At 39.5% G+C, this 27,118-nt stretch overlaps 1 protein-coding gene across 3 annotated transcripts in view; it reads left to right on the top strand.

Annotated features, from left to right (window-relative positions):
* Positions 1-27,118, top strand: part of RALGAPA2 (Ral GTPase activating protein catalytic alpha subunit 2) — a 288,904-nt gene that overhangs the window by 68,318 nt on the left and 193,468 nt on the right. For 2 of the 3 annotated variants that reach the window (XM_023761268.1, XM_014463288.2), the window contains exons 10-16: positions 506-733; positions 3,614-3,781; positions 4,924-5,061; positions 8,879-9,027; positions 12,504-12,615; positions 19,626-19,863; positions 23,545-23,709. In XM_023761268.1, the coding sequence (XP_023617036.1) occupies positions 506-733; positions 3,614-3,781; positions 4,924-5,061; positions 8,879-9,027; positions 12,504-12,615; positions 19,626-19,863; positions 23,545-23,709 (1,198 nt within the window). The remainder of the gene's footprint in view (positions 1-505; positions 734-3,613; positions 3,782-4,923; positions 5,062-8,878; positions 9,028-12,503; positions 12,616-19,625; positions 19,864-23,544; positions 23,710-27,118) is intronic. The other variant, XM_023761269.1, reaches the window with a different exon arrangement.

The following is a 27,118-nucleotide window of genomic DNA, read 5'->3' as shown; positions in this document are numbered from 1 at the left end:
AAATCAAGGTTCTTATACCATTTATAGATCTTGGCACTTCTCCAGCAAGATGTCACTTAGGCTTATGAGACCACTGTGATGCTTCTCAACACTGTGGCTTTAGAATATCCACTGAAATTTCAAATCTCTGCAGCTATCCAATAAGTGCTACAGGGTAGAGACCAAGGTGGTGGTAATATAAATGCAATCACATGTTAATTAATTCTGTGATTTTACAAATATAAATTAAACTTTTTAGGCTGACAAAATTTCACAGCCTCCCTTCCTATAATAATTTAGTAATTTTCCTGTTAAAATGACTGAGTTGGGGGAGGGGTTAGTTGGTGGAGTGGAAAGTTGGTAAGTTCAGGTCCTGTAGCCCCATGTGCTTCCAGCCGTGCTGGTTTCCAGCGTGTTGTCAAGTTGAGGGTAACCAGAGCTTTAAAATAAAGCAAGTCTTTAGTTTTGCTAGTTGTTCTTGAGTGCCAACGAGGATGACTCAGAAGTGGTAATGGCTTTCTTCCAGACTGTTGGTGCTGGTGCAGTGCAAGAGAGGGCACCGGAGCTGGAGGGTGGCGGGCCTGCAGAGCCAGACAAGAATCATTCAAACAGCAGCACCTTGTCGGACCGGAGGCTCAGCAACTCTAGCCTCTGCAGCATTGAAGAAGAGCACCGGAACGTGTATGAAATGGTGCAGCGCATCCTCCTGTCAACGCGAGGTTATGTCAATTTTGTGAATGAAGTATTTCGCCAGGTTAGTATTACTCCAAAAATACTGTTGATGCATTGGGCTACATTACAGGACTGAATAATGATCCCTCTGATCCCACTTGTTTTTTTTTTTAATCCTCACCCAAAGACATGCTTTTATTGATTTTAGAGAGAGAGGAATGAGAGAGTGAAACATCAATCAGTTGCCTCCTGCACGCGCCCTGACTGGAGATTGAACCCAACCTTGGTATGTGCCCTGACAGGGAGTTGAACCCCGCCACCTTTCAGTGTACAGGACAGTGCACCAACCACTGAGATCACCAGCCAGTGCCCTCTGATCTCACTTTTAATTTCCATATGGAGTGCTTTATTTCATTTGTTAATTTAAAAAAATTTTTTTGGTAGAATTGCTATGTGTAGAGGGAAAATTTTATATTTGAGCAGAATCATTCCATAACACTTAGGTTCCCATAACAAACTTTAAAACCAGCGGTAGGTGGAAAGAAAGCCGTTCCTGCAATGCGCACGCACAAATGAGCACAGCCAGGAAGAACCCACGTCTGGTGTTCCAGGGGCCAGGGGGCTCTCTGAGGAGCTGGAGGTTCTGCAGCTGTACTTGCCCTGCAAAGGCCTATATCTCATCAGTTTTGGCAAAATTCTCAGTCATTCTTTCTTCAGATATTATCTCAGCCCCTTTTTATTAATCTCTCCTCTGCATCTCTAGCCATGCTAGGCTTTTCATTGTATTCTTTCTCTTACATTCTCTTCTGGGTTAGCTTTCCTTTTGTCTCTCAAGCCTCATTCTGGATGTTTTCTGATATATTTTTTTAATCTGGTTTTCTCTTCAGCTATGTTAATTCTGAATTTTTAATTTTAGCTATTCCTTAAATTCTATTTACATCCTTTTCTGATATTTTATCTAGATACTCTGTATTTTAAACTGTTACCTATTTTTTTAACTTTTTAAAAATATATATTTTATTGTTTTTTTACAGAGGAGGAAGGGAGAGGGATAGAGAGTTAGAAACATCAATGAGAGAGAAACATTGATCAGCTGCCTCCTGCACACCCCCCACTGGGGATGTGCCCATAACCAAGGTACATGTTCCTGACCGGAATTGAACCTGGGATCCTTCAGTCCGCAGGCCGATGCTCTATCCACTGAGCCAAACCGGTTATGGCCTGTTACCTATTTTTATTGTGGTTTTGTTAATATTGACTTTCTCATGTTTCTCATTTTTTTAATATGCTACATATATTAACCAGGTGATTCATACAAAAAATTTTGGTTTTATTATTATTTGATTTTCCTCCAGAGAGGATTTATATTTGCTTTCCTGGGGCAGGATAACATGGTATACCTTGGTATTGGATTTGTGTTACATAGTTGTCTACATTTGTCAAAACTCATCAAATGATTCATTTAACATTTGTGCATTTCATTGTTTATAAATTTTACCTGAAGTATGGTAAATAATTTTGAGCTCTCATCAGTGATATATACATGCTGAAATGTTTAGGTGTGAAATATACTGATGTCTGAGGCTTTCTTTGAAATGCATGAAAAATAAAATGGATTGGAAGGATAGATAGAGAAAGGTGGATTGACAGATGTGTGATGAAGCAATTAGAGCAAATGCTAATGGTAGAATTTAGTGAATGGGTTTATGAGTAGTCATTGTAAAAGTCTTCTAACTTTTTGTTTGTGTGGAAATATTTGTAATAACATTTTGGAACAAAATTAGAATAGGATATCAGTATATTTTTGTCATACTCTTCTTTGTCTTTGTTGATCTTTCTTGCAACAGATACAATATTTGGTACATTGATATGCTGCAGTCTTGTTATAACACAATCTCCCCTGTTCTGGCATTTGATGGGACATGACCACCATCTATGGAAATTAGTATAAATTGCATAAACCCTTGTCGCATTGAACTCTGCCTCTAACTGGATCCTGAAGCCTGAAGCTTTAGGATGGTGTTAAAACAAAACTCTGAAACTTGAGATCAGAATGTGGATTCATTGCTAATTAACTTTATAACCTTGGGAAAATCTCTCAGTTGTTCTGAGTCCCATCTTAATTCTCATCTATGGAATTAAAGCATTCATCAGAGTATTGAGTGCTGCTTTGTGTTCACCCCTCATACAGAACTATCTCTTAAAGTGATTACTAAAAAGGCAAATGTATTTTCCCTTTACATTTTTTAAATTTATTACATTATATCAAAGTTCTTATGATACATAAGGGGGTTCTTTAACATTAAAAAGTTCACATAAATATGCATAATGCTAAACTGGCCAGTGCTTTCATTAACATTGGTATTTCTACTCAGTGGTGTGTGGTAAATATTGAACAACTCGCTCTGAAAAAAGGAAGGGAGGGAGGGAAGGAGGAAGGAAAGAAAGAATGAAAGACAAGGAAAGGGAAAGGCAAAGACAAAAAAAAGAAAAGTAGATGGTAGCATTTGCAGATTTCTGTGGTGTAAATACTTTCACCTTGGCTAATTCAAGCTACCAACATGAATGTCACAGAACATGGAGTTGAGAAGAGATGTGACAGTTGGCCGCAACTGGCTGTTTTTTGTTTGTTTTTATTTTGTTTTGTTTTGTGGCTGTTGTTTAATAGGCAATTGGACTATCTCTGTAGGTCTGTATTTTGGTTATTTTTGTGGAAAAATTATTCAGAATATAGAAGTTATTTTTAAATTGCATTATATTTTCTGGCACAGTTATGAAAATGCTTATTTTTCTTTAGATAAATTTGTTGTGCACAAAAATATGTGCCCCCCTTTAGCATATTACCAGCTGTATGTTTTAAAGGAAAGTCTGAAATTGGTGATGGTGATTGGAAATTTCTGTGTGGCTCTATAGTAATCTGAACTTGTATAGCGTTAAGGGAAGTTTTCTCTTTTCATTTCAGGCATTTTTGTTGCCTTCCTGTGACATAGCTGTAACAAGAAAAGTAGTCCAAGTGTACAGAAAGTGGATCCTCCAGGACAAACCTCTGTTCATGGAGGAACCAGATCAAAAGGAAGTTACCCAAGATGATGCTGAAAAATTAGGATTTTCTGAGACTGACAGCAAGGAGGTAATATTTTATCACTTGTTTCATTTGGGAGTATATATAGTTTAGTAAAGTACACCTGGCTCAGTCAGAGATCCCAGGCAGGTGGGTCTCTTTTTTTTTTATCATTTCTGATACTCTCAAGTTGCTGAGTTCTCTGAGGACCTGCTTCAGTGAGGCTGCCTTAATCAGCTATCTCCTAACTCTCACACTAGGTCCACTTGTGCATTGCAGCTTCATTATCCACCATTGCACAAGAGTTGTTTAATCAGCTATCATATTTTACACATCTCTGTATGAGCCTAAAAATGTCACTGCCTTATCATTGACATGTTTAAATAAATAGCATTCTCAGAAAGTGGGTGCCCTCAGCATGGACTTCTTAGTCTGTGTTTGATAAAGCTACAGGCTGGATTAATGTAAAACCACCAGAGTGGGACCTCTTCCTGAACCACAAAAGAAACTTAAGTCTTATTTGTATTTCTGGCATGCTAATTTGAAACTTAGTCTGAGAAATTATTTCTAAAAGTAGATGTTTGTCATAGCAATTGACAGCAAATATTTAAAAATATTTGTGACCAAAGGCATATCTCTTTTAAATATCTGTATTAATTACACTAGAGGCCCGGTGCAAGAAATGCATTCACGGGGAGGGTTCCTAGGCCTGGCTGGCGATCAGGGTTGATCGGGGCCTTCCTTACCCCAGCTGCCAGCTGCAGGCCAGGGCCTTCCTTTGTTCTGAGCCGCCTCCTGGTGGTCAGTGCACGTCATAGTGAGCAATCGAACTCCCGGTTGGTCGAACTCCCAAGGGGACAATTTGCATATTAGCCTTTTATTATATAGGCTTATATAGGATAATTTTGATTTTTCAAATATTCAGGTCAGAATTAATAGATGAGCAAATGGAATTAATCACATATTTTAAATTTAAAGGATAAGTGCTCATCTAGTCATTGGATGTTTGTTTTCTTTTTCAACACATAATAACTGACAGGTACTATTTTAGGTGCTGGAGACAGAGTGGTGAACAAAATGGCAACACACACACACACACACACACAAACCTTGCCTCCCAGAATCTATTTCCCGTGAATTCTGCTTAATGTAAGAATTAAATACTCAAACATGTACTTCTTCCCCCTCTGTTAACTAATTATTTTTTAAAGACTGTACCTGAAAGTTCTGGTCATAAGCGATCTTCCAGTTGGGGACGAACATATTCCTTCACGAGTGCGGTGAGCAGAGGGTGTGTGGCAGAAGAGGAGAACAAGAGCGTGAAAGCCGGGGCCCAGGCTGTGCTGCAGGTACGCTGCCGGCTGGCCAGAGGCAGAAAGGCCCCCAACTGGAGTCAATGTGAACATTTGTGTATTGAGATAGCATCCTATAAAGTTTGGTATTTTTAGCCTCTGTCAGTAAACAGCTCTTAAATTCTCATTCTAAGTTTTCTTCCTGATCTCTCACTTTCAATTTGTAAATAATTTTTTCTATTCAAAGGAGACATATGAACAAGTGTCACATTTTAAAGAGGGATTGTTATACAGTAAATGTGAAATGACTGAGATTTAATCTTAAAAGTATCTTTGGGACACATATGGGTAATTAGTTACCTGGACTCTAGTTTGCAAGATAAGTGTGGTTGATTATATAATCATCAGTAATACTCCTCTTAAAAATTGTCTGTGTTTATGAAGAATGATGAATTATCCAATAATTTTAATAGTTATCTGCATGGATTTATGAAATAGAACTGATACCATTTGGAACATTGGAAAGAACAACTTTAGCTCATTACTTAATTTTCCCAGACCTCAAGATTTTATCTCAGAAATAGGGATTGAGAAATTACCTCTTGATCCCATCCAGCTTGAGTGTTGTTAGGAGTATAAGTGAAAACACGGAGTGCAACCCCTTCCTCTGACCCCTGGCACTTCACCCTCCATCCCCTACGCATGTTTACAGCTGCATCCAGTTAGGCCTCCCACACCGAGCACAGGCGTGGCGTTTGGGGATGCCATGGGCAGGGCATTCGTGTTAACCAGTTTTCAATGACACTTATTGTTGTCATCTGTCTCTTGATAGGATTTCTTATCATGGAATCCTTTTTGTTTTCAAGCTAATTAGCAGTTTAATGCCTTATCACTAATGAATTTTCTCATTTTTCATTGAAAATCAGCAAATTATTTGAAATTAAATTTTAAAAAATCAAGATGATTTCACTTTAGTAGATTCAAAGAACTTTGGTACAGCTCATAAATATAACCCGTGCCGCCCTAGCCGGTTTGGCTCACTGGATAGAGCGTCGGCCTGGGGACTGAGGGGTCCCAGGTTCGATTCCGGTCAAGGGCATGTACCTTGGTTGCGGGCACATCCCCAGTAGGGGGTGTGCGGGAGGCAGCTGATGGATGCTTCTCTCTCATCAATGTTTCTAACTCTCTATCCCTCTCCCTTCCTCTCTGTAAAAAAGCAATAAAATATATTTAAAAAATATATATATAACCCGTGTCCTCACCGAAGAAATGCATGCAGGAGTCCCTGTTCTGAGTCCCTTGGTGGCCCCTTCCTCCTGGTGGGTACTGGATTGCCATGTCAGCCATCCCAGTGTCGGCTGGGTTGCAGGTGCCAGTTACCTTCTTGGGTTCAGAAGAGTCTTATTTGTTTTCTGAAAGGCTAAGTTACATCTACTTGGCTGAACCAAGAAAATAATTTTCTACTGGCTTATAGCACTATAGATTTCTTAAAAAGTTTAGTTTGGATTTAAATGGCTGTTTTTATTCTCATTGTATCCAGTACTCTGGCCATCTGCTTGGTTCATTGGAAAAAAAAGTGGCCAAATGGAGGTTTGATAAGATAGTACTCCTCTGTAGTTGCTTTTGGTAGTTACAATATGGGCATAATTTTTATTTTTACCTTACCAGAAACTAACATGGTCATAAAGAAATATTCATGTAGTTGGCATTTTGATATTTTTTTTAAAAGTAAAATGAAACAAGTATAATACTGGGTGGAGCAAGGGTAGATTTGCAGTTGCTTGTATGGAAAATAGTAACAATAATTAATAAATAATACAAGAATAAACTTTGCATTTCGTGTACTCACAACTGTAAACCTGCTTTTGCCCCATATATGAAGACCTTTGCATTTTTACTTGGGAATATGCAAAAGTTTCAAATTCAAATCAAGAAGCCAATACATTGAATGGAAAGGATCTGGATTAAAACATATCACCTAGGGCAGGGGTCCTCAAACTTTTTAAACAAGGGGCCAGTTCACTGTCCCTCAGATGATTGGAGGGCCGGGCTATAGTTTAAAAAAAAACTATGAACAAATTCCTATGCATACTGCACATATCTTATTTTGAAGTAAAAAACCAAAACGTGAACAAATACAATATTTGTATTTGCATGTGGCCCGCGGGCCGTAGTTTGAGGACCCCTGACCTAGGGCATACTTCTTTTCAAAACAGTCACTAAAACTTCTTTAGTTTGTGAGTCAAAAAGTTCTTTGGTTTCTTTTTTCTTACTTGAAGGCTAGTAAATTCTTTCTCATTACTGTTACCTATTATCAACTATTATAGTGCTCATTTAATAATTCTTCCTAGAAAATGGTGTCATCACACCTTTTAAATACTGCAAAAGATAATTTTTGAGACTGTCAACATTTTAGTTCATACACTTGAACTAAAGTATGTTTGAAGTATGTTCATTTCTCAGATCAGTTTTTGCATCTGTTTTAAGATGTTGTGTTAATGGATTTCATCCATGGGTGAGCCAGAGAAGTTCCATTTATTCCCAGATCCTTTGAATTTGTACTGTTGAACACAGAAGAAACCTAGTATGGAATATAGCTCTAGATACATGGAGCAGATCCATCCTCATTACTTGATTGATAACTCAGAATTTCCTAAATTGAGGTTTTGCTAGTGTCATCTGTCTAAATAGTAACTCATTGTTATTTTATTGTAGTGCCCCTAAGCATAAACTTACTGCATGATAACCTTGGTTAGTGCTTCTCCTAATTTCTGCTGAAATACCCCTAATGGTAGAGGACAGTAAACTTGTATCCTAAAATTCTGAGGTAGAGCATAGAATGGTTGGCTGAGTATCTAAATTTTTTTCAAAATTTGCTTTTATCTTAAGAACTAGAGGCCCAGTGCATGAATTTGTGCACCAGTGGGGTCCCTTGGCCTGGCCTGCGGGATCGGGCCGAAACCGGCTTTCTGACATCCCCGAAGGGTCCCGGATTATGAGAGGGCGCAGACCAGGCCAAGGGACTCCACTGGTGCACAATCAGGGCTGGGGAGGGATGTGGGAGGGACCGAGAGAGGGCTCCAGGGCGTATCTGGCCCATCTCGATCAGCCAGACCCCAGCAGCAAGCTAACCTACCAGTCGGAGCATCTGCTCCCCGGTGGTCAGTGCACGTGTTAGCGGCCTTAGCATATCATTAGCATATTATGCTTTGATTGGTTGAACGAACGACCGGACACTTAGCATATTAGGCTTTTATTATATAGGATTCACTTAGGTCTTATATTTTACTGCACAATATAGTTCTTACCTTAAAAATATATGCTCCTGGAATATGTGCAATGTCGATCATGTGGCTTTGGCTGTGTCCTGGCATGCCACAGCTCCTAGAGGCCCACCCTTGTGTGGTGCTGGCCATGCTTTCTGTCAGCAAGTTGTTCATGTTCTGGGAGATTCAACAATAACCAGATAGTTTTTTCCAGCCACTTTCTGACCACAGTGTCTCTTCCTCTCCCCAACATTTCTCGCCCAGAGGCAGTGATGTTATCCTATCTTATCTTTTTTTGGGGGGAGGGGATATACAAAATTTTTTTCAAAAGTTTTTCTGATTCATAAAATTTCTAAAGTCACAACAGTAATATGTAATAGTAATTTTTTTCTAGGAATGGTCTTTTAGGTTTCTCAGTATTTGAGTGATTCTAGGAGAGGAATGAAAAAAAGGCCTGAGTATATGTTGGCACTGTATTTTTGCCTTAATTGAAATAACTCAAAAGTGATTCATTGGTAAAGTAAAATTGGTAATATTATCTTTAAGCAATATTTGTTCATATTTATATGTTTAATATTTTCTAAAGTAAAATTTGTCTATTTTTTAAGGTGTTTTTGACAAATGCTGCAAATGTCTTTTTGCTGGAACCATGTGCTGAAGTCCCCATACTCTTGAAAGAACAAGTTGATGCTTGTAAAGCTGTTTTGATTATTTTTAGGCGTATGATAATGGAGCTTTCAATGAATAAAAAGACATGGTAAGTTTATTTCAAATTAATTAGTATTATAAAACAGATGATTCCATTTTACAACATAATAAATAAAATGTTACAGCCTTCATTTATTATTGGCTTTACAAAGTTAACAATAAGATGATAATCAGTCTTTTGTAACAGTTTCTGTGAATTTTGAAGAAGGTAAGTATTCAGTACTTTGATAATTAATTTATTGTAATTATTGGTTTTAAAAATGTTCTTGAATTAAGAGTAAGTGGTCAAATTGCTTTAATGATAACAGTTTTGTTAAAAAGCAGTATAACTGGAGTGTTACAGTATCATTCCTCATAAGCCCAGGACAGTTTGTTAATTGCTCCAAAATGCTGTTAACTCACTTTTATTGCTTCAAGCTTGAAGTTTTAAATTCATTTGGAAAAACAATTATTTTAAACTAGAGGCCCAGTGCACAAAATTGGTGCACAGGTAGGGTCCCTAGGCCTGGCCAGCGATCAGGGCTGATCGGGGCCTTCCTTCCTCCCAGCTGCTGGCTGCCTGCCAGGGCCTTCCTTCATTTCGTGCTGCCCCCTGGTGGTCAGTAGTCGAACTCCTGGTTGGTCGAACTTCCAAAGGGACAATTTGCATATTAGCTTTTTATTATATAGGATTGTTATATAGGATGATAAATTGTCAGAGTGACTGAAAAAATAGTGCAGCCAATATGCTTATGCGAAGTGTTTTCATTTTCACCCTTGGTTTTTGTTTGGTGTTTTTTTTGTTTATGCTATCCCTAAAGGTTAACAGTGCATTAGGTCTTTTCCTGTGCTCTTCTCCCACAATGGACATCTTCATAGCACTTCAGCTTCTGAGGTGTTCTTACAGGTTCTCGGCCACAGACCAGAGCACCTCAGTGCCACTTCCTAATCCTTCTCTTCCTTAATGCATCGGAAAGACAGTCTCTCGGTTCAGTCCATCCTTTCCATGTTCCTCTCCCCCAGCCTTGATCCTGAAGCAGACAGCCTGCCCTTACTGCTCACCTGGCTGTGGTCTCAGTCCACCGAGGCCACTGCAGACCGCACTAGTGGCACACTTCCTTCCTGGAAATCTTGGGGGTCTGTGTTACCAGGCCTGTGTGCTGGATGCCTTTTCTGGACATCCTCAAGTCAGCACAAAGGGTCCTTTGGAAGGATCTGTCTGCAGGTTATGAAGCCATAGAAATGAGGCAGGACTGAGCTGGCAGGGGCCCTATGGCCATTGAGTCCAGCTCTTTTCTTTCTCAGAGAAGGAAAGGGTGGGCCTGGAGGAAATCTGTTCCGCAGAAAGTTCACTAATACAGAAACTGCAAGTGTCAAAATGATTATCTTAAGATGTAAATTGCACTGTCATTTTCCCAGACTTTTAAACTTAACACTGTTTGCCAAGAAGCAGTTGTTAAAACTGTAAATTTTAGAGTGATGAATAATATGATTTAAAAAAAGTTACTGTGTCAGCCATATTGAAAGTTATGAGAAATACTGGTATGCTTTTAACTCCAATATCCACTCCTTGATACCACAGTTATAGCAATAGTATTTTTTATGTATTTTTCTTTGAAAATTCTGTGAATTCAGTACATTATTGTACAGTAGTATTTTTTATTTTTGATAATTTTTTAAATGAAAATTTTAGGAAATCAAATTAAGCAATTATAATAATTCAGAAAAACCCAGATAAAAGTATAAAAAAAACAAACTATAGAAATAGATCAAAATACCAAAAAATAGTAGAGTATAGAAAGGGATGTGCCCTTTTTCTTAGCAGATTTTCTTACGTATTTTAGAACCAGACAATTCCTAAATTCCTTTCCTTCTCTTCCTCTTCCCCCCTCCCATCTCTTCCTCTATCCAATAAGGAACAGCTAGCTTCTGCTTGAGGGTATTGGGTAAACTAGACAGATAATTACCTGCCCTTGGGAGGTTTCCACCCTCACAGACTGAGAGATATGAACACAGAAACCATTTCAGTGGTAAAAAGTGCTAAAAAGAACAAGGAAGCTGTGCAGGGCAGGGGAGGTTTGTCATCAGATGTCAGGGAGGGCCTTCCCGAGCAGAGCCCTGAAGATGGAGAGGAGCCTGGGGGACGTCCGAGGGAAGAGCGTTGCTGGTCGAAGGAACCCCAAGTGCCAAGCACAGTCTGTTCCAGGCAGGAGGAGATGACAGCCAATGTGGAGTGGACAGAGGGGAAGGGAGTGTGGGAGGGGCGAGGCAGGGGCCAGCCACAGCCAGGCTGCTCGGGGCCTTGCAGACCACAGGAAGGCCACTAGCTTCCTCTCTGTGTGTGAGCAGCAGTGTGACACAAGTCTGATTTATGCTTCCAAAAGATCCCTCTGACCGCCATGTGAGAAGAGTCCGTGCAATGGATGCGACACAAAGACTGTGGCCATAGATGATGGCGGCTGTTTACACTGGGGCTGTAGCCTGAGAAGTTTAATGAGATTAAGTGTCATGTTAAGAAAAATACTGTCCCAATATGCAAGAAATATGAGAACAGTATAAAGGCACTATGGTTTAGAGATTGCATTGTCTGACCTATACTACATGGCGTTGTTCAGCTCTTGATTTTATCCCTAAAGAGCAAGATAAACAAATGGGTAGTGTGTAGGATCTCAAAGGAGAAGTTAAAAGGAACTGAGGTGGTTTCCTTCAGAGAACAAATAGACAGCCCTTACACACAGAAGGTAATGTGTTCTCAGAATCCAGGGAATTCGGGATAAAAGGTGAGCAGGCACTCTGATGGGAAGAATGTTAACAGCTGTACCGGTAAGAAGGAAATATGCCCTTTGGCTTTATCACTGTTATAATTAGCAGTGTTAGTCTGTCTCTCTATTGCTTCATACTCTTCAAAGACCTTTTACATAGAAACTCCTTTCTGCAAGGTACACTGTGATGAGTTGTGACGATTGCCACTGCCTCAGCTGTGCCCTGGGCTACAGACAGGATCTTCCAGGCACAAAGCTCCTCAAAGTGGCCATTGGTGACCTTTCCAAACCTTCCTACCTTAAGAGTAGTGTGGAGTTCAGTTACACGATGCAGCTGATTGCTTATCCCCCAAGAATGAAGACCAGAAAGTCAGGTTTATTTCCTATCACAATGAGAGATAGGAAGACCTTACTGGTTAAATAAAATAATGGATGTGAAAATTAAAGGGTGCTGCATAAGTTCCAATAGGAACAGATACTCACTGAGCACCCGCCTCAGTCGGAGAAATAATCTTGTCTCCCTTCTTGTAAGGGGAGAAAATCAGGCCAGGATGATACCTGTTTTGTCCTGCCTATTAATGTGGGCAAAGGAGGCATATCATTAGAACTGCTGAAACATAAGGTAGCTTATTTTTACAGAAAATGGTATTCATTCCAATTTTTAATACTTTTGAGTAATACATATTTATCACTATTGCTGAATTCTTGAGAGAATTTCTCGTACCTATAAATTAAAATGTTTTGGAGATGTGATTAACACGAACTTTTATTTTGGGTGGCCCAGGGAACAGATGTTGCAAATACTGCTCAGGATAACAGAAGCTGTCATGCAGAAGCCAAAGGAAAAGCAAATAAAAGACTTGTTTGCCCAGAGCTTGGCAGGGTTACTGTTTAGGGTAAGTCTTTTTTATTAAAACACTTTAAATGCACGAATTGAATCAGATTTTAGAGCAAAGTAGTTTTAATCACCGAGAATTTTAAGAGTAAAATTAAACTAACTTTAAATTTCCAGAAATTTAATTACAAATTTTCCTTAGTTTTATCATGAAGGTTGTAATCTATTCTTTACAATTAAGTTTAGACCTTCCTACCTCTTCACCATTTACTTTCTTTTTTTTATTTGCTTGAGTTTGGTAGAAATTAGGAAAATACCAAGAGCTGTTGGCTCTGGTGTAGGGCTGGGTAGATTTGAAGAGTTAAAGGATGAACAGAAGCATGGGAATGGGAATAAGGTCAGGGAGCAGTTCAGGCTAGAAATAAAAATGTGAGAGCCATTGGTGTGTTGGACCATGTGTTTGGAGCCACAGGACCGGATGGGATCAACTAGGGAGAAAATTTATATCATAGAAGGAAGAGGGCCAGCTCCATGATTGGTGACGGAGAGCAGCCAGCCAAAGCTGCTGAGAGAGAGTGGTCAGGGAGCTAGGAGAAACACTAGAGGAGCCCATGTCTGGATGCCTGGAGGAAGAGTGTTGGGTAAGAGGAGAATGGACAGCTGACCATTGATTTTGATGATGTGTAGGTGGTTGAGAATGCTCCGGGAGAATGAGGCCCTCTTGGTGTGGGTGGAGGAGAAATTGAGAACTGGGCAGTGGAGGAGCAAGTACAGTCAAGGCTTTACAGAGGTACTGATGTGGAAGGGAGGAGGAAACGAGAGCTAGCTGGAAGGGGCAGCGTGATTAGAAGGCAGGGTTTAAGGTCATTGGTATTAAAGTATGTTTGCTTGCCAATGGGGATGGTCCAGTGAGGACAAGATAGTCTGGGGAAGAGGGTGGGGCACTGTAGAAGTGAAGTCCTGGATAAGGTGAGGACGGCTGGTTTGGCCTTAGGTGGGAGCAGAGAGCCAAGGAGATGTCTGTTTTTTGCATTTCACATGCTAAGAAGAGTCAAGAACATTTAATATCACCCCAAGGGAGAGAGATGAGAAGGCAGATGATAAACAACTGCCTGGAAAATGGAAGTTTTAAAGGTCCTGAGGGCGCTAGCCTATTGTAGCCTACTAGGAAGCACTAATATTTATGGGATGCATAGAATTTATGAAGCATTTCTGAAAGAAACAGTGTGACAGGGGAATAATGTGACATTCTACACAAAGGCATTAGTACAGTGGATGGGCCTGACTGAGTACTTTAATATGGGAAAGCATGTGAATTATCAGCTGGAAGGGGCAGTTACAGGGGAAGTTAACTTCTCTCCTCAGTTGATGTGAAGGTGATTTTGGAGGATATATATTAAGAGCATATCTAGAATACAGGTAAGGTATATAAGTGAAGATGATAAAAAGAGAAATTAGTCCTTCATACAAAACAAATTATTCCCATTGTAACATAAGAAAACCCAACTGTTCATATTAATTTTTAATAATTTAACATGATTGAATGACCTTGACTTGATGAAAAATGTATGAGGGGGCTACAGAAATAATTGGCATGTTCTAGTCACTTGCCTCCTGAGTAGTATAATCACTTGTACTCTGATTGCCTTGCCTAGTTATTGGATACATGAAGTGGTCTACATATCCTGCTGTGAGTGTTACACTTTACTGTGCCCTTGCCTCAAGGGTGTACTAGACAATTGCTTTGACGCCCTCCTGGAAATACAGACACTCTGTTCACTTTGCTCTGACTTTCCTGGAGCGCCTGCCTGTCTGTCAGCACCTTCTTGATCTCTCAGTCCTGATGGGACTGGGGCTGCCAAGTGGCATGGACGGAAGCCAAGCGCAGGCTGGCGGGTGCTCAGACTCATTCATCACCAGTTGCCTGTCTGTGCGTGTGTGCATTGGAACTGAGTGTGAACTTGTCACTGAATTAAGCAAGACTATTGTGGAACTGTGTTTTTTATTTGGTTGGTTGGTTTTGGCTTGGGGGGAGAAAATCCCCTTCATTAATGGAGAAATCTTGTCAGGTCTTACTTGAGGATTAGTTTTGAGTCCACGATTATTAATGATTTTGTTGTTGTTATTGTTGTTATTATTTTGGCAACAGTTAGGTGGATCAAGAAGAATGCTTAAATTACGAACTAAACATAAAATAGTAGTGAGAAGATGGGCTTTGGGGAGTTATATTCTGGGTTCTCATCCCAGCTCTGGTATTTCTGGCTGTGTGGCCTTGAGCAAATCACTTCACCTTTCTGAGTTCTCTTCCCTAATCTGTCACAATCAGAAAAGGATTCCTTCCTATCTTGCCAGGTTATCATAAGAATGAGAGCGAATTTATTTCGGATGTATGATTATTTACTGATTTCCCAAGTGCTTTTGTGAGATCCAAGGTGGGAGAAAATGTGAAAAGTCTGGACAGAGCTGCCAGGCAATCAAGTGGGCATCATCTTAGACCCATAGTAAAATTAAAATATGCCATCTAGTTATTATTCACTTGGCCATGTAGTCTGTCTACAGTTGCCAGATACTTAATTTTTAAAAATTTGAATAAGATTATTAAAAGGGACAGGAAATTTTAAGTTGCCATTTTCTAATTTTCTTTTAGTGTTTCTTACCCTCCCCCTCCCCATCCAGAGATAATTGCATTGGTCAATTTTCTTCAAATGATAGTTGAGTTTTACTTAGTTTTAAATACTTTCTAAATAATGGTGATTGTCATAAATGATGTTTTAACCTATTGTCAGTGCTAACTCTGACCTTGTGCTTGAAGCTCTTAAAATATATCAGGAAATTTGGACTATGGTTCTTCTATTTATAGTGTGAGCCATTACTTTACAATTGTAGTGTCATCTAAGTGTGGGAGAAACGTGGAAAGTGGTTGGTTAGGAAATGTGTGTAAGAAAAAGAGTGATTTACGAGAGAAGGTGTTTTTTATATAGTTTATATGCCAAGGTATATTTGATGAAACATGAATTTCAGTGCTAAAGGAATCTTGCAGATGCATTTTATTTTTAACAAGAAATATGACTCTAGAAAAACCAAATAAATTGCCCAGGTCACAAACCAAGATAGGGACAGAACCTAGAGACTAGGGCTCTCTTTCCCTTTTCCTGTTCGAAAAGGGTAACCTATTCCAAGGGTACCCTGCCTTCATGTCCAAGGGTGCTACTCTACACCCACCCAAATCATAAAATCATATTTTATGATTTTGCTCTGTGTGGCAGTGTTGTTAGTTGTGAATTATGATAATGATTAAATAGGTCTGTGTACACATTTGCAAGATTTGCTGAGATGAATTTTATAAGTTACTAGAGGACTGGTGCATAAATTCATGCACGGGTGGGGTCCCTCGGCCTGGTCAGCGATCAGGGCTGATTGGGGCCGTCTTGCCTAGTCCCCTTCAGGGCCAGTGGGCCAGGGGGAGGGACGGCGGGAGGTTGGCTGTGGGAGCACACTGACCACCAGGGGGCAGCTCCTGCATTGAGTGTCTGCCCCCTGGTGGTCAGTGCGTGTCAGAGCGACTGGTCGACTGGTCATTTGGTCAACTGGTCATAATAGTTGCTTAGGGTTTTATAGATATAGACTAGAAGCCCGGTGCACAAAAATTTGTGTACTGGTGTGAGGGGGGGTCTCTCAGCCCAACCTGTGCCCTCTCACTGTCTGGGACCCCTTGGGAGATAACCACCTGCTGGCTTAGGCCCGCTCCCCTGGTGGCAGATGGCACGCCCGATCCCACGGTGCCTGCCCCGCACACGGCAGGCCCGGATCCCGCGCTGGGGCGGGCAGTGGCTGGGGATCACGCTGCCGCCTGCGCAGGGCGGCACAGTGGGATCTGCCTGCAGTATGCAAATTTAACGGCCATCTTTGTTGGGTTAATTTGCATACTCTTCTGATTGGCTGTTGAGCGTAGCAAAGGTATGGTCAATTAGCATCTTTGTCTTTTATTAGTATAGATAAGAAGTCATTGTTCTGTTTTTTGTTTTGTTTTGTTTTGTTTTTATAGTCAATTAAGTGAAGCCAATGCTAGATTCTCTACTCAGGGCATCTTACCACTAAAACACTAAAACATCTGCTTTTAAATCTGCAGCTAGTGCTGTAATCCAATGAGAGGCTGAGTCCTGGTAACATTGCCAATCTACTTTCTCCTCTTACTCTACTTAACATTATATTTTGGATCTACTATTTATGAAATTTATATATATATATATATATGTACTTTTTGTAATGTCCTCAAACTTCTTTTTAAAATAGAAGTGTAAAAATGAATAAACAGAAGCTAACATTTTAGTCATAATAAAAATATATAATACAATTTTAATTTTTTATTTTGCATTGTTCTTTTTTTTTATTCTTACCCAAGGATGTGTCTTTTTAAATATTGATTTTAGAGAGAGAGTGAAAGAGAGAGAGCGAGAAACATTGATGTTAGAGAGAAACATCGATTGGTTGCCTCCCATAACTGCCATCACCGGGGATCGGACCTGCAATCCTTTTTGGTGTATGGGACAATGCTCCAACTAACTGAGCCACCCGGCCAGGGCTTTTGTATTGTTCTTAACTTAAAAAAAATTATTCATCTTAAAATTAGATTTTAAGTGAGTTTAAAACCTTGTTTTCAATATACTTAATTTAGTTCAACTTTAACACTTTTACCCCTTTAAAAAGTGTAGTAAACATGAACTGAAACATGGGAAACAGGTACATTGCATAAAGGGTCACTTTAAATATGATTTTCAAGTGGTCAGGTCAGTCCCACCTGATTATAGACATTAATCTATTTCTCAAAATTTCCTATGTAAGAAGAATTCCTCCTTTAATTAAAAAGCAAATTTACCCCTATTCCATGCACAGCATAACTCCAGGTGACAGTGGGGGCCTATTTGTGTCTGGATTGGGCATAAATATTTTCAGGTTGGCACCTTAACAAGTACATTTACTATATTTAACAGGTCAGGGAAGTTACACAGACTAGGCATAAGGTTTCCTCTACTAAAATTAGGAAAGCATCTGGGGCTTATCTGAGATGAATGTGGCACATTCAAAAGAAATACATTTTGATTTGAATTTTAAAGGATGTGGAATATATTGGCAGAGGTTAGGAACTGGGCGATTTCAAGGAAATATCCAGAATATTATATAATAAAGAGGTAATATGCAAATTGATTGTCACACCCTCGCACAAGATGGCCACCCCCATGTGGCCACAAGATGGCCAGCAGGGGAGGGCAGTTGTGGGTGATCAGGCCAGCAGGGGAGGGCAGTTGGGAGTGACCAGGTCTGCAGGGGAGGGCAGTTGGGGGGGACCAGGCCTGCAGGGTAGGGCAGTTAGGTGCGACCAGGTTGGCAGGGGAGGGCAGTTGGGAGCAACCAGGCCTGCAGGGGAGGGCAGTTGGGAATGACCAGGCCTGCAGGGGAGGGCAGTTTGGGGCAGTCGGGCCGGCAGGGGAACAGGCTGGCAGGGGAGTAGTTAGGGGGCAGTCAAGCTGGCAGGCAGAAGCGGATAGGGGCAATCAGGCTTGCAGGCAGGCAGCGGTTAGGAGCCAGCGGTCCTGGATTGCTAGAGGGATGTCTGATGGCCCACAGTCGGACATCCCCTGAGGGGTCCCAGATTGGAGAGGGTGCAGGTTGGGCTGAGGGGAACCCCCCCACCCCCCGTGCACGAATTTCATGCTCTGGGCCTCTAGTATATGCATAATATCTTGTAGGGCTGCATATGTGACTAGTTGTAATGCTGTGTCAGACTAGAGGAGGGATTCCTAAGGAAAAGGGCAACAAGCTGATGGGGGAAATGCAGAGAACTCTGGGAACTGAAGTCTGTTGGTGGCCGGGGGTAGGACACTTTGGAGGAAGTGATGACCAAGCTGTGACCTGAAGAATGAATGGGAGTTAAAGAGGCAAACAGGAGGAAGAGAGGGAAGGGAAAGTATGTGCAAAGGCCAGGAGCAGGAGATACCAGGGCAAGGAACTGGGATAATCTCAGTGGAAGAAATTGAATTCTTTTTATTCTTATGCTGTATTATAGGTGCCTGCTGAACATGCAGGTAGAACTATCCAGTAAGCAGATAGGTAGGTCAGGAAACTAGCAAAGAAGTCTGGGCCGAACATGGAGATTCAGAAGTCAACAGTACACAGATGATAACTAGAGCCATGAGAATGGAGACCAAAACCCAGGCAAAGGTGGAGTGGCATAGGAAGCGTAGGAGGGAGAAAGCCAGAGCAGTCAGGTGACTGGGAGATGAGCATGTGCAGATGGAGGGAGTGTGGAACATTCTTTCAATAAATTTGTTTTTGAAAGGGTGACAAATGGGGCTGTAGCTAGAGAGGAAGTCTTTGTTCAAGGGAACTTTTTTTTTTTCTTCAATGAAGAGTTGGAGTATTTTATGCTGATGGAAGAACTGGGGAAGTAGGGTGGATTGGAGATAAAGGAGAGACAGGGTTAATACAAGCACAAAGACTCTGAGGAAGAGGTGCAGAGCAAAGGTGGAGACAAGTACAGAAGAGCAGGAGCCCCTCTTCGCTTAGAGCCGGCAGGTGAAGGAGAGGCATGGGTCGTGTGGGCACAGGTTTAGGGCATCTTGTTTAATGGGTTCTGTCTTCTCTGAAGTTCACCGTGAGTTCATCTGCTAAAAATCAGGAAAGAGTTGGTGAGCTTGGAGGTTTACATATGGAAGAGTAGATTTGAAGTGGCCACTGCAGAGAATGATGGAAAGAGCTGACTCAGGAAATAGATTAGCTGTTGTACAGAGAACTTTGTCTTCTCCCCAGTGACGCAGGACCAGCCACTGTCCTGCATCACTGGAATGATTTTGAATCAGTAGGTTTGTTCATAATGGTAACTAACTTCCCAGTAGCTCAAATCCTGATTACAGTTGGTCAAATGAATTTTGAGAAATTAAAAGAAAAACAAAATCCAAAAGCCATTTTTATTTTAAAATTCATTTTGTTAATAGTTATTTAAGATATTTTGTTAAAAATTGTACCTTTTCCAAGTGAAGATAATAAATTCTCTCATTGGTTGGTTGGTTTTAGACACTCATTGTGGCCTGGATCCGAGCAAACCTCTGTGTGTACATTTCTCGAGAGCTCTGGGACGAATTTCTTGGTGTGCTGTCCTCCCTCACACAGTGGGAGGAGCTCATAAATGAGTGGGCCAACATCATGGACTCCTTGACAGCAGTGCTTGCAAGAACTGTTTATGGAGTGGAGATGACAAACCTACCTCTGGACAAATTAAGTGAACAAAAGGAAAAGAAACAACGAGGCAAAGGTATTTCCAGTCTTACAGGGTAACACCGTATGTCTGAGACATCAGGGAAGGAGTGTGTCTTTATACATCTAGGCAATTAATGCATGAAATTTCATAATAAACTGAACCAGCCACATAGACATTATCTTTAATGGTGGCAGTAGATTGTGTCTCATAGCATTCTGTCCCTTAATGAGGATGGTGCATTTATGAAGAGGCTGTGGAAAGAAGAAGGAAGACAAAGGGGAGTAGTAGTAAACACAATAATGATGGCTAGTGCTTTGTACATATTCCCTCTCTTCACCCTCATAATCCCCTATGAAGTAGATACTACTATCCCCACATGATGGACAACGAAACTGAAGACCAGAGTCCAGTGATTGACTCATTCAAGTCACATAGCTAAGAAGTGGTAAAGCCAGAAATCAAAGCCAAGCCATTCCAACTCAAAATGCCACACCAGATGGGAGTCATTTTGGCTTTGATGTGTTTTGGAGTAAAAATTGGCTTGATAACCTAGAATCAGATCAAGGTGAAAAACATCAGTGGTGGTTTCTTTAAGTATGACAGTTTGGCAGTCCCTGTCTTTAGTCCTTCGATTAATTCACTTGCACTCCAACTTATTATGTAAAGATTTTGAGGCATCTCTTAGAAATACATGCAACGTAAAAGATAAAATATGTAAGGGCATTGGGGCAAAATGAATGGGTATGAAACTACAGGCATGGTTCAAATACCAAAATGCATGCCAGAGAGCCTTATATGCTTGCTAGGAAGGTGGGAAGAGGGCAACCTCAGATTTGACTCTGATCTTCACAGGGTTACACCAGAGAATCACAGAGTGCAAAAGCTGAAACAATCCACTTGCTTAGGTGATATGTAGCTTTTCCTGATCCTAAGACCTGGGAGGACATTCTCCTGCAAAGACTCATAAATGGGACATTGCTTTTCATGGTACACTGCAACGTCAACAATAGCTTTAATATGGACTGTGTTAGTTAGCTTTTGCTGTGTGACAAAACACCCCGAAACATAGTGCCTTAAAATAAGAGCTGTTTATTTAGATGATGATTTTATATGTTGGCAATTTTAGACTTAGTTGGACAGTTCTTCTGTTGGAGTCACTCCTGTTTTAGCAGTCAGCTAGACCAGCAATTTTCAACCTTTTTCATCTCTGGTACACACATAAGCTAATTACTAAATACTGTGGCACACCAATCTGACAAAAAGTAGGTATAATTTTGATTGCTTTACAAAATAATAATAATAGTTATTAACTACCCTTTTGCTCCAAAGTGACTTCTTAAAAAATCAGGTGCTTATACTTGTGTGTAAAGATTTCTAGTACTAAGAATTAACCATTCAGATGCAACCTTATTATGCAACGTGACCAATACTAGTAAGGTGCAACTCTACTATATGACCTATATATTTATGGTTCAAGACATGGCATTCACACCTGACAGCTATTGTTATGTTGGCTGTTGTCATTTTTTTATTTGACAATCTAAGAGAAAAGAGGTAAGTCCCCTGACTAAATAGTCAGGTATTGCATGTTTTAAAAATTCTTGCAGCACACTGTTTGAAAATTGCTGAGCTAGACTGTGAAATCGTCAGCTAAGCAATTCTACTTCTAGGGGTTGGCTAGCTGTCAGCTGGGGCAAGAAGTATACCTGAGCAATAGGTGCATTTAAAATATCTGCTTGCTCAGTTTTGCTACCAAAGTCAATCACATGATGGACCCCATAGTCAATGTGGGAGAGGACAAAAGAGAATGTGCATACTGGAGGTATGAGTGAATTACAATAATTGATTAACCATAGGGAGTAATTAACATGGCTGATTCTTACATTGTCTTCATTGCAGTCTGTGAGTGGCTTGCCAAAGCATCAATTACTAAGAGCAAGTTAGTAACAAGCAAAAATAAAGTCGTTTAAGCATCTGGTATTCCAGTGGGACAGTTTTATTTTAGTTTAGATTTAGATTGTCTAATGATTTTGTAACATTTTAGCAGCAGATCCCTTTTTCTCCCCATTTGAAGCTATACCGAGCCCTTCCTAAAAAATACATTAGACTGGAGAATTGGGATTGAAGTGGCGTCAGGGGGCCAAGAAGTTGTGCCGTTGGCTTCTATCTTGTGCTCCGTCGCAGGTCTGAGGGCCTCTGCGTAAACCCAAGCCTGAGGACCAGGATGCTTCTAGCAGGAGCTTGGCCTCTAAAACTTTGGTTCTTAGCCCAGAAGAGAGTTTGCCTGACCAGAGGTGCCTTTCAGGATGGAGGGAGTTGCTGAAACAGGAGGTAAAGAATTTCTCAAACTAAGCACATTCCCTGCCTCCTGAAATTCTTGTCATCTACCCTCCCCCTCAGTACCCAAAAATACTCTTCCCCCCCCCACTGTGTGAACAAAGAGAGTCATGAGAAAAGGTGGGCTTGTCTTAGGAAGATAAACAACTTCAAAAACACTATTTTAGGGATGATACAGCAGAAATTTTATTTAATTAATGACCATGGAGCATTTTTCTGATTTATTTATTATATTGCTTTATTCTAAAAACAGATTTAAACATTCATTATAGAAATACCAGCCTTTGAAGCACTGGACTTGTGGAAATAAAATACACTCTCAGAGTAACCTGTGTGTGAAAACAAGTCACAGGTGGCAGCCACCAGCCACATTATACCTGTGCCAAAACCTCAGTGTCTCATTCTCTTTTCTCCTGTATTTCTTTTGGATTCTTGACCACTCATTTGAAATAGTTGACCAGAGCAATATGAGAGGAAAGAGGAGAACTTGAATCACAGAGCTGTAATAGTTTATTGTTTTAGAGTTTCACTAAAATAAGATTTTGTATTTGTAGATTTTCATTTTCCTTCCTCATTTGGTTGTCTGTAATTAGAGAAGATAGGCATAACTTTCTCTTGGGGATGTGGAGAGGTTGATGCCTACAGGATGGAGTATTAGGATCTCTGATTTTCTGGTTTATGAAAATAGCTTTTGGACCAGTGATATAACCTCATTTAGCATTATTCTTATATTGAGAAAGGTTTATTAATATTTTTTGTATTTTGGAATGAGTACTATGAAGATATGTTAATTTTCATCAGACTGTTGGAGATTCTTGAAAAATACTTTGGCACTAGCAATATTTAGATTACTGATACCTGAATAACTTTCTAAATTATAGTAACAGGAAGTGGTACCTAATTTGCAACAAGAGAAACTGCTGATCTTCTATATATATAAAAGCCTAAGTCACGGGCCCACTGGCCCATAGCTATGACACGCACTAACCACCAGGGGGCAGACGCTCAACGCAGGAGCGGAAACAGGCATGGAAACATGGAACAGACTCATGAATCTCAGAGGGAAGGGGGGAGAGGGGAGGGGGGAAGAGATTAATCAAAGATCTTATATGCATACTAGAGACCCAGTGCATGGATTCGTTCTTATTAAATGGTGGGGTCCCTTGGCCTGGCCTGTGGGGATCGGGTTAAAACCGGCTCTCCATCATCCCCTGAGGGGTCCCGAATTGCGAGAGGGCACAGGCAAGGCCGAGGAACCCCACCAGTGCACGAATCTGTGCACTGGGCCTCTAGTTATATATAATTGTAGGTCTGAAATTTGCTGAGCACCGTAGGCTATGGAATGAATAATAATGAATTCAGCCTTTAGATTATTTTTCTTGTCTTATCCTTTATCAGGCTGCGTTCTAGATTCTCAGAAAGGAACCACTGTGGGGAGATCCTTTTCTCTCAGCTGGCGGAGCCACCCAGATGTGACTGAGCCAATGAGATTTAGGAGTGCCACCACATCTGGGGCACCAGGAGTTGAGAAAGCAAGAAATATCGTTCGCCAAAAAGCAACTGGTAAACATTTATTTATTTCCCAAATAGTTGCTATCTAAAATGGATTTATAGGAATAAAATGTAAAAGTTGTAAAATTCTACTCAGAAGTTAAAAGCTAGACCTTTTGTTAAATGAGATTATCTTTTTAACTTTCGGTTCTGGTTACTTTCAAAACACAATTTCTCATATTTATTTCAAAATCCTTCATTGTGAAAAGGATTTAATATTGAGTGAGATGTTAATTTTGAGTGAGATATTTGTGCAAAAGAAATAAAATAGATTTTTTTTTGAACTTTGAGGAAATAGAGGCTTAGTAATCACACAACTAATTGCATTATTGTTGTTGAACATGTGACTCTTGAGAGAGTATGGTAACTTGGTCCAGCAACCATAATAATGTACTTAGTTTTCAGGACTGGATGGCGACATTTAAAGTTCTTGTGTCTTTGGAAATTTCAGTTTTACATTCCTGTAGATGTTGCACTTAACAGCCAGTTAGAATGAACAAAAACTTTACCAAGAACCCCAATTAATCAGACTGCTTTGCTATACTTTACTCTTAAAACAAAAAGAGAAATCTTCAAAAGTAAGCTTATATCTAGTATTTAATAAGAACAAATAAAATCCCCATTCCCCTGTGACTTTGAGTTTGTAACTTAAGTTTAAAACAAATTTATCTGAGTTTCCTGTAGTTTTTCACATCCATACCCCATAATGCCATACAATTGTAATACATGTTGTCTGCAGAAAGTTACAATATTCCCCAGTCATAAATCAAAGATTTATTTACACTCAACATAATTTTCAGTGCTTAGTAAATAAAGGTTTAATACAGATGACTTATAAACCTGTTGGAGTTTTATGAAAATATACCTTAACTCTAACTGGCTCATACTTTTTTGCTGTAGCATTTGTTGGTAATTATCTCCTTCTTTATATTCACCTCTTATTCAACTCTTTTCTCTCTTCCTTTGTCCTCTCTTGTGTGGAGAGTTCCTATTCCTGGTAACAGGCAACGTTTAGGGAGGTTTATTCACTGCTTTCTTTTCTCAGCTCACCTCCTTAAACTCTATCACTGGATCTTTAAAAGAAAGGGATAGGAGTAGAAGTTTATGACAAAGGTGGCATCATGCCTGCCTGAGCTGCCCAGAACTCCTGCTGTCCCTCACAACCCTTGAATTCTATGATAATAAAAGTGATCATTCAAAACACTTTTTAAAACTTTAGTCTCACATTTTTATGAGCAGTAAATTATTGAACATTGCATGTTTCATATGTGACTACTTGATCAAAACATAGCCATAGAAGAGATTGCATCATAGTTTTTCAATAGATATTTTAGACCAACAATATGGTAGAGGCAATGGTACATTTTAGAAAATCCTCATCACATTTATGCCAGTGAGGATCTGTTTATTGGTGTGCTCAGGTGTCTGAAAAGCCATGGTATTGCAAAAATAAGAACTTTTACAAAAGCATATTAAGGTATTTGCAGAGTATGTCACTTAAAAACCATAAACCTGGCCCTAACCGATTTGGCTCAGTGAATAGAGCGTCAGCCTGCGGACTCAAGGGTCCCAGGTTTGATTCCGGTCAAGGGCATGTACCTTGGTTGCGGGCACATCCCCAGTGGGGAGTGTGCAGGAGGCAGTTGATCGATGTTTCTCTCTCATCGATGTTTCTAACTCTCTATCCCTCTCCCTTCCTCTCTGTAAAAAATCAATAAAATATATTAAAAAACAAAACAAAAACAACCATAAACCTGGCCTCTGTGGGGTTAATTAAATTAAAAACACTCAAAACCATAACCTGTAAAAGATAGTGAAGATGAGAACTGTTGAGTTGGATATAGCTATAATCTTTATGTATTTTACACATGAGTTTCCTATTTTATGTTACATTTTTTTAAAATTAAAAATGAAAAATTATAAAATTGTAAATCTTTTTGTTGCCTCTGAAAGCAGTGGTCTTTGAAGATTTTATTATATCATGCTACTTTATAAAATTAATCTATATTATCTAAGTATTAGTGGTTTTACGCATTTCTATTATTTTTACATTGTGTAATAATTCACCTTTTTGTGTTTTAAAAAGGCCCAGAATATTTTTAGGGTAGATTTTGACTTGCGTAGAGTCCACCTTTTAATGAGAGAATAGTAAGCAGCTCTTGAGGTTAGTTTTTGCTGCTTTAAGCATTGAGATATTTATGTGAAAGACACACTTGACAGTGATTTTTTCCCAGTCTCAGTAAGAGATTAATTGAAGGTTATTATATTATGATTTTCCCCACAGACTACTATAAGTTTGAGAAAATGTCAGTGACGGTGGCAAGAAGGAACTACAAAATGATGAATTGCAGAGTAGGGAAGTGGCAGTTTAACAGACATTGCACTAGTTTGCAAGGTAAAAGGACAAAAGACTAGGAGGGAGAACCTTAAAGAATTATACAGTAAAAAAAAAGAATTATAAAGTAAAACTTTGTTACTGAGTGTGAATAATGCTAAAATTTTAGATGTTTAAAATGAGTGATTAAAGCAAGTCAATTTCCACACAAAATAATTTTTCTATATTTTATTATTTCTGAGATATTTAAGTGATCAGTTTTGGGAAAATGCCAATCATTTGATTTATAAGAGGAAAATGTTTTAAAACACTCAAATTTGTGCCTGACATTGAGAGATGAACAGATCTTTTAGGAAATTTCATGTCACTCAATTTGATGTTTACACGGAAGTTGTTTTCACTTAAGTATTATTTTACACATTTGTGAATTAAACTTTAATTGCATTGCAGACAATCCTTTAGAACTAAGAATTCTGATAGCCACGGGATAGGGGGAAAGACAGCAAAGTATAAAGTTTGTCTCACTTTTTGCAAATGTGTCACTATCATTTGTAGTTCTGTTTCATTAATGTTAAAATCATGTAAAGATAGCAAAACAGCAGGTAAGTCTTTATATTTTGTTTTAAGAATAAACTGATTTTACTGATGGTGGTTTCATATATATATATATATATATATATATATATATATATGGCATATTCTCCTCCTGTGTCCATCTATTTTCTCAGATTTGAATAGCAATATATAGAAAACATAAGAACAGCATAAAGTTCATAATAGGAAATTATGGATTTAAGAAGCATGACGTGTTTTAAAAGGATGGGTTTCATGGAGATTTTTCTCTTTTTCCATTTATCAAATCTTTTAATTTTCAACTTGACTTGTATGTGTTCTTAAGCTGTTAGGATATTTAATTTAGTAAATGATTCACTTTTGAATACAGTCAGCTCTCAGCGAGCCAATTTTTGAATTATGTATTATTTATAGGATACTTTTAAGCTTAGGCTAGATTTTCCCTCTCTCTCTGTGGTTTTTTGTTTGTGTTCTTTAGGAAGGGAAAATTGATTATAATGTCTGCCCAATTAA

Source organism: Myotis lucifugus, unplaced genomic scaffold (assembly GCF_000147115.1).
Source record: "Myotis lucifugus unplaced genomic scaffold, Myoluc2.0 scaffold_205, whole genome shotgun sequence".
NCBI classification, from domain to species: Eukaryota; Metazoa; Chordata; class Mammalia; order Chiroptera; family Vespertilionidae; genus Myotis; species Myotis lucifugus.
This window is presented reverse-complemented; position numbering and strand designations above follow the sequence as displayed.